General features: G+C 43.2%; 1 protein-coding gene across 1 annotated transcript; it reads left to right on the plus strand.

Annotated features, from left to right (window-relative positions):
• Nucleotides 1–3,764: 3,764 nt before the first annotated feature.
• On the plus strand, nt 3,765–8,137 carry LOC144536325 (D(5)-like dopamine receptor). Its single transcript, XM_078279402.1, has 2 exons — nt 3,765–4,210; nt 7,210–8,137. The coding sequence occupies exons 1-2, from the start codon at nt 3,765–3,767 to the stop codon at nt 8,135–8,137; spliced, it is 1,374 nt and encodes a 457-aa protein (XP_078135528.1).
• The last annotated feature ends 588 nt before the right edge of the window (nt 8,138–8,725 follow it).

Consider the following 8,725-nt stretch of genomic DNA (forward strand, 5'->3'; position numbering starts at 1 on the left):
GTTGCAACGTACACACAACGTTGTTTTTTAACATCGCAGCTACGGTTCCCCGGTCTTACGTTTTTACGTTAATATAACATCAATTTGATACGTAATGCAGACGTTATGAGACCGAGAGGGGACTTTATTAGTATGTTGCCAGAGTCGCCACAACCACATTTTGTTAGTAGGGTACATGGCTAGTAGATTTTTAAAGTTACCAGCCAATCAGATTTTCCGCTAGACAAATTGTTTCCAAGGAAAATAAACCGGTCTGTGACTATGCCACTGTTTACATTCAAACATCCATGTTTCTTTAAATAGTTTGTACTTGGGGTTTATGGCAGATACATTGAAGTCTTCTCTGGTTTCAGCGTAGCTCGTAACCGATGCTCGTAACTGCGCATGCTCGGCATGTAGCCGACGGTTATACGAAACAACAACAAATCGCTCACGGGAAATGCAGGTACTACTACTAGCTACAAGCATCGCTGGCAGATAAAGATTACGTTTCCAAACACACACACACACACACACACACACACACACACACACACACACACACTGTAAACCGTTGATGTAAATTTACAGCTAAAATCTCACAGTATCTTTCTGTTTTAATGTTATATAGGATAATGCTATAAATGGCAATGCATTCTGGGAGAAAATTATGATATTACAGCATCTGCGAATGTTACAGACTACAGGTATTTACTGTTAATACCAATGCATCTTGGGAAAATAAAGGTAAAGGTGGGAATTACACTGCAGCGGGTATCTAACTGTAAATTCAAATAATACAGTAAGGAACTGTTACTGTATTTACAGTAAAATACCTTAAACTTTAAAAACAGTATGCTAACTGTAAATAAACAGTAGTTTACTGGCGAAGCTGCTGCCCGTATATTACTGTAAATTTATGGTGAAAAGTTTTTCAGTGCACAAAACAGCTCTTCCAACAACTAACTCAGACTCTTGTCATCTTTTCGCCATCTTTTCATCACATTTTTACCTTTTTTTTTGCCTTTTCGACGCCTTTTCGTCGCCTTTTCGCTGGCTTTTTGTTGTCTTTTCATTGCCTTTTTGTTGTGTTTTTGTTGCCTTTTTGTTGTCTTTTCGCCGCCTTTTCGCTGCCTTTTCTTGTTGAAACTAACTCAGACTCCTGTTGCAACTAACCCAGACTCTTGTTACAACTAACCCAGACTCTTGTTGCAACTAACCCAGACTCTTGTTACAACTAACTCAGACTCTTGTTGCAACTAACTCAGACTCTTGTTACAACTAACCAAGACTCTTGTTGCAATAACTAACCCAGACTCTTGTTACAACTAACTCAGACTCTTGTTGCAACTAACCCAGACTCTTGTTGCAACTAACCCAGACTCTTGTTGCAACTAACCCAGACTCTGGTTACAACTAACTCAGACTATTGTTGCAACAACTAACCCAGACTCTTGTTGCAACTAACCCAGACTCTTGTTGCAACTTACCCAGACTATTGTTGCAACTTACCCAGACTCCTGTTACAACTAACTCAGACTATTGTTACAACTAACCCAGACTCTTGTTGCAACTTACCCAGACTCTTGTTGCAACAACTAACTCAGACTATTGTTGCAACAACTTACCCAGACTATTGTTGCAACAACTAACCCAGACTCTTGTTACAACTAACCCAGACTATTGTTGCAACAACTAACCCAGACTCTTGTTGCAACTAACTCAGACTATTGTTGCAACAACTAACCCAGACTCTTGTCGCAACTAACTCAGACTCTTGTTGCAACTAACCCAGACTCTTGTTACAACTAACCCAGACTCTTGTTGCAACTAACCCAGACTCTTGTTGCAACTAACCCAGACTCTTGTTGCAACTAACTCAGACTCTTGTTACAACTAACTCAGACTATTGTTGCAACAACTAACTCAGACTATTGTTGCAACAACTAACTCAGACTCCTGTTGCAACTAACCCAGACTCTTGTTGCAACAACTAACACAGACTCTTGTTGCAACTAACCCAGACTCTTGTTGCAACTAACCCAGACTATTGTTGCAACAACTAACCCAGACTATTGTTGCAACTAACTCAGACTCTTGTTGCAGCAACTAACCCAGACTCTTGTTGCAACTAACTCAGACTATTGTTGCAACAACTAACTCAGACTATTGTTGCAACAACTAACTCAGACTATTGTTGCAACAACTAACTCCGACTCCTGTTGCAACTAACCCAGACTCTTGTAGCAACTAACTCAGACTATTGTTACAACAACTAACCCAGACTCTTGTTGCAACTAACCCAGACTCTTGTTACAACTAACCCAGACACTTGTTGCAACTAACCCAGACTATTGTTGCAACAACTAACCCAGAGACTTGTTGCAACTAACCCAGACTATTGTTGCAACAACTAACCCAGAGTCTTGTTGCAACTTTGCCAGACTCTTGTTGCAACTTACCCAGACTCTTGTTACAACTAACCAAGACTCTTGTTGCAACAACTAACTCAGACTCTTGTTGCAGCAACTAACTCAGACTATTGTTGCAACAACTAACTCAGACTCTTGTTGCAACTAACCCAGACTCTTGTTGCAACAACTAACTCAGACTATTGTTACAGCTAACTCAGACTCTTGTTGCAACTAACCCAGACTCTTGTTGCAACTAACCCAGACTATTGTTACAGCTAACCCAGACTCTTGTGGCTTCTCGCCGCCTTTTTGTTGCCTTTTTGTTGCCTTTTCGTCGCCTTTTTGTTGCCTTTTGTTGCCTTTTGTCGCCTTTTTGTCGTCTTTTTGTCGTCTTTTTGTTACCTTTTCTTGTTACAACAACCAACCCAGACTCGTGTTGCAACTAACCCAGACTATTGTTGCCATGAACTAGCTGAATTTACAGCTAACAGCTAAAACATTAGTACTAACAACCTGCATGAAGGATATCTACATAGACACACATTACACATGATTTCAGAAACTTGTTCCTGACAACCATTCCTCTTTCTCCCTTATGTTTCCTTTAACCTTAATCAATGTTGGAAGAAGTATTCAGATCCTTTACTGCAGTGAAAGTACTAATACCACACTGTAAAATACTCTGTTACAAGTTACTTCAGTAGAAGTCTGTAAGTATCATCAGGAAAATGTAGTTAAAGTACTAAAAGTAATTAAAAATCCTCCCATTTTATTAATGTAGTGGAGTAAAAAGTACAATATTTCTCTCTGAAATGTAGAGGAGTAGAAGTAGAAAGTGGCATGAAAAGAAAAGACTCAAGTAAAGTACAAGTATCTCAATATTTGGACTTAAGTACAGTACTGGGGTAAATGTAATTTTTACCTAAAATGACCCACTCGCTTTTTAAGCGACAGTAAAAGGGGCTAAAAAAAGGGAGCATCAGTCACTCAGAAATGTAAGTAATGCTTCCTTTAACATTAACCTAAACGATGGAAACTTCAGCGTCCATGGAGTGTAAAGTCTAAAAGTATAGGCTAGCCGTTTATGGGCAAAATAGTAAAAAAGCTTTTTCACAGCGTCAGTAAAGAGCAGAAAAGAAACGAGCGTCAGCCGCTTAGAAACAGGGACGTGCACAGACATTTTAGGGGGCTCAGGTGAAAAAAAAGGAAGTCTAATCTCCCAACCTGATATCTTGATGTCTTATCCAATGAATATGTTTGAAAGAGAAGTTGTGCGCAAACAGGAATGTTCACTTATGTCTATGTGTGCAGAAATGTAAGTTATGTTTCCTTTAACGTTAACCTTAACTGCGAATCGAAACTTCAGCGTCCATGGAGAGTGATGAGAGTGACAACCAGGATCCCCAGCGACCGGTGGTGGTCACAGCGGGAGCGGACAGCTCCGGGCCGGGCGGTGGTCTCAGCAGCCTCCGCGCACTCACCGGCTGCGTCCTGTGCGTCCTGATCGTCTCCACCCTTCTGGGTAACACTCTGGTGTGTGCCGCAGTGATTAAATTCCGTCACCTGCGCTCCAAAGTCACCAACTCCTTTGTGATCTCTCTGGCGGTGTCCGACCTGTTCGTGGCCGTGCTCGTGATGCCCTGGAGGGCGGTCTCTGAGGTCGCAGGCGTCTGGCTCTTTGGACGCTTCTGCGACACGTGGGTGGCCTTCGACATCATGTGCTCCACCGCGTCCATCCTCAACCTGTGCATCATCAGCATGGACCGCTACTGGGCCATCTCCAGCCCCTTCAAGTACGAGCGCAAAATGACGCGCAGGTTTGTCTTTGTCATTTTATTTTAATGGATGAAATGAAAAAGAAGAATTATAGGCCCTACAATAGTGCTGTCAAACGATTAAAATGTGTAATCGCATTAATGTCATAGTTAACTCGCAAGTAATCACAATTAATTGCACATTTTTATCTATTCTTAATGTCCCTTGATTTCTTTTTGTCCCATTATTTTTCCTCGTTTTAATGCTCTTATCAACATGGAAAAGTGGATCGGCCTGGCTTTGTGCTTTTGTCACCCGGCTTTGATGAGGGGGCGGAGAATTTGCAGCAGCTGTGTGCTTGGCCATCAGCTGTGTGATTGGCCATCAGCTGTGTGCTTGGCCATCAGCTGTGTGATTGGCCATCAGCTGTGTGCTTGGCCATCAGCCGTGTGCTTGGCCATCAGCCGTGTGATTGGCCATCAGCCGTGTGCTTGGCCATCAGCCGTGTGCTTGGCCATCAGTTGTCTGCTTGGCCATCAAGTGGTATTTCAGACTGGACGTGCTGCGATGATAGCTCAGTTCACAACGACCATTCAGAATCTTATTGGCATCCATTTCGTCGTCTCGCGCTCGCCATCCACTCAAAACGTAACGTTAGCCTACTGTGTGTGCGGCGTGCCTGTTGTTGTGTTCCCGGTCTAGCTAGATCCGGTGTGGTGTTGTAGTTTTTCTAACGTTACTAGTTGTTGCAACAGCATGTAAAAAACTACAAAGTTTGCTAGGCCAAAAAGAACGTTAATCTCGCGCTAAAAAATGTATGCCATTAAAATGGGTTAGCGATAACGCCGTTAATAACGCGTTTAACTGACAGCAGTACCCTACAGTAACATAAAAATAACCAGGGGCGGAGCAGAGGGGGTGGCTTATGGGGCTCCAGCCCTGAAGGTTTTCTCAAAAGCGCAGAATGTTTTAGACAAACTTTTGTGTCTTTAAAGGCTATGACACACCAACCCGACGGCCGACAGAAAAGGCAGTCGGACTGATCAGTCGGCTCCCGTCGCTTTTTTTGTTGTTGCTGACAGCTTACGTTAAGCGGCGTAAAGTGTGACTGTATTTCCCTGTAGAGGATTCCAACAGCAGGACGTAACGGTCTGACTGCAGCTGCCAAAAAACACAGACGGTGCATTCACTTGAAACTCGCCAGCCTCATGGTGCATTCAGAGTTATTGTAAAATACCCTTTATCCCATCTGGTGGTTGTTTTTACTTGTGAAAAAAGTAATTGTTATAAGTTATTGTTATTACATTATTATTAAACATTTCATTTTGACCATATGGCCTTAGCAATAAACAAGCCATTCTTTAATGTTAATGTTTTGTGCTCCTTTTTATATTTTATATTATATACATTATAAATATATTATATATATTTCGGTTCAGGCACCGTTTAGGCACCGGCACCGTTCAGGTGCATTCTGGGAGTATTGCTATCTTGAGGCAGTGGGAAGTGATGGCACCATTGACCAACAAAAACCTGGTCTAAAGTCAATAACGCAGCATTTCATTGTTATTTTAACAGAGCATTAGTAAAATGCTCCTAGGCTCGTGCACAGCACGTGCACACTATGCTTGTTACACACACAGGGACGCACAGCAGCACACACACACACACACATACACAGGGACGCACAGCAGCACACACACACACACACACACACACATACACACAGGGACGCACAGCAGCACACACACACACACACACATACACAGGGACGCACAGCAGCACACACACACACACACACACACACATACACACAGGGACGCACAGCAGCACACACACATGCAGAAGATTACAGATAAAAATATTACGGTGCAAATCCTCCATCATAACAGCAATGCTCCAAGGTCCAAACGCGCCTGGCTTTTAAAGGGAATGGGAGATGATCTCTGATTGGTTGATTGCATGTTACACCTAAAACACACCTCTGATTAATGAAGACACTAAGGTCAACCCTTTTGAACCATGCGCCCGGCGCACGGACCCTTTTTTCCGCCGTCAAACTAGTAAAAGTGGATTTGGACACGCCCTAAACACACCTGCACCAGGCGCTTCACGCCGTGACCTCAGACCGTTAAAATACGGCCCTGTGTGTCTAAACCTAATCAAACCGGGACTGTTTCACAACGTTAACTACGTGTTAAAAACCACGACCTTCTCTGGTTTAGATATGAGGACTTAAAACGCTCCGATGGGTCGTATTAGAGGGGAGGAACAAACTACTGATATTGCCGTATGGTTTGGAGGACTTGTTGGATCTGTGTTAAAATGAATATGTGAAAGGAAACGGGAAGTGAACTGTTACAGAATTGAAACACAAACGTACCTATATGAAGTTTATTGATGTCAAATGTTTTATTTTATTTTTTATTAAGCTTTATTTTACCAGGAAATAATCCCACTGAGATTCAGAATCTCTTTTTCAAGGGAGTCCTGGCCAAGACAGCAGTATAGTAGTTCCATATTTAAAATATACAGTAAAAAACAGACAACATAAAACAGAAAAAGACAGTTGGCAATTTAACATCATCTCAACATAGTCACTAGCAGCGCTCAGTAACAGCACATATGCATTTAGTACTCAAATACTCCGTTATCCTAATGTCATTGTTGGTAGGTAGTCCAATTGAAGATGATTCTGCAGGTGCAAAAACTTTAAAGTCACTTTCACTGAAGACAGTTGGTGTTCAGGGAATGTCATACATGATTGGCCCATATGATGGAAGATTACATGTCCTGTTGGTGACTTTAGGAGTCAGGAGAGAACGTAAGTAAGGAGGCAGTTTACACAGTATGGCCTTAAAAAGAAAAATATACCAATGCTCCAACCTGCAATTGTGCAAAGAAGGCCAACCAATGCTCTCACACAAGCTACAGTGATGAGTACGAAACCTAGAATTAGTTACAAATCTTAGCATGGTGTACTGAGTCCAGCATTTTCAGAGAAGATTGATTTGCATGCATGGATAAAATATATGTATAAAATGTGTTTAATAACTCCCAGGTTCGCCTTTCTGATGATCGGTGTCGCCTGGACGCTCTCCATCCTCATCTCCTTCATCCCCGTGCAGCTCAACTGGCACCGCGCGAACGCCGACAACTCCACGACGGACAACCCAGATGACTGCAACGCCAGCCTGAACCGGACTTACGCCATCTCCTCATCCCTCATAAGCTTCTACATTCCCGTGGTGATAATGGTGGGGACTTACACACGTATTTTCCGCATCGCGCAAACCCAAATCAGACGGATCTCGTCTTTGGAGCGGGCGGCAGGGCCCCGTGCGCAAAACCATCGTCACCGCGCATCAACGCATGACGAAAGCTCGCTGAAAACGTCCTTTAAGAGAGAAACGAAAGTCTTAAAGACTCTGTCCATCATCATGGGAGTGTTTGTGTTCTGCTGGCTGCCGTTTTTCGTGCTGAACTGCGTGGTGCCGTTCTGCGACCTGGACACGCTCGGCGAGCCGCCTTGCGTCAGCGACACCACCTTCAGCATCTTCGTGTGGTTCGGCTGGGCCAACTCATCGCTGAACCCTGTTATTTACGCCTTCAACGCTGACTTCAGGAAGGCCTTCTCCACCATCCTGGGCTGTAATAAGTACTGCTCCAGCTCCACGGTGGAGGCCGTGGACTTTAGCAACGAGCTGGTGTCTTATCACCACGACACAACCATGCAGAAGGAAGCCTGCGCCATGCCGGGCGCCGGAGCGCAGAGAATCCTGCAGCTGCCTCACACAGATGGAGATCTGGGGCAGAACATTGACAGAGTTTCTGTCATTTCGGACGATTCCCGCAACCACAGCAACTTACTGCTGCCTGCGATTCTGCAGTATGAGTGCGAGGCGGAAATTTCTTTAGACATGTTGCCCTTTAACTCCTCCGGACCCGTCGACTGTTATAATATCCCGGGTCAAATCCAGGACCTGTGAGCAACCCTGAACAATAAAAACTCAACATTTCCTTCATGATGCAGAGCCCCCTGCGCAGTTTCCATTAGAGCTGCAACAAATAATTGCCAACTATTTTGATAATCTATTCATATTTGAAGTCAATTTTTAAGCACGATTGGCAGAAAATGCTGATTTTCAGTCTCTTAAATGTGGAGATTTCTGTTTAAACTGACTATTTGGGGGTTTTGGACAAAACAAGACATTTAAAAACATCCCCCTGGGCTTTGAAAAACTGGGATGGACATTTTCTCACAGTTTTCTGACATTTTAGAGATCAAACGATAATTTGATTAATCGAGAAAATTATTTGTTAAATAAATAGTTGCAGCCATAGTTTCTACATCATGCCAGGGAGGAAAGTGTTTTTGTGCGGATATAACCAAGGTATTACGTGTAGTCATCAGACTGTTTGATTGTAATCATTTTCAGAGGACCAATGAGTAAAAAAGCAAGAATCTGAGAACGTTCAGTAAAACCTGAAACATCTTCAGACCCTTCAGAGTCATGTTGGGGGCCTCTCTTTGGGTCTTGATCCCTAGGTTGGAAACCACTGATCTAACACATCTA

Source organism: Sander vitreus, chromosome 21 (assembly GCF_031162955.1).
Source record: "Sander vitreus isolate 19-12246 chromosome 21, sanVit1, whole genome shotgun sequence".
In the NCBI taxonomy this organism is placed as follows: Eukaryota; Metazoa; Chordata; class Actinopteri; order Perciformes; family Percidae; genus Sander; species Sander vitreus.

Excerpts from the sequence above, each read along its gene's own strand:
- LOC144536325 (XM_078279402.1), top strand. The coding sequence starts at position 3,765 with ATGGAGAGTGATGAGAGTGACAACCAGGATCCCCAGCGACCGGTGGTG. Across the intron at positions 4,211-7,209 it reads GAGCGCAAAATGACGCGCAG|GTTCGCCTTTCTGATGATCG; the intron begins GTTTGTCTTTGT and ends AATAACTCCCAG.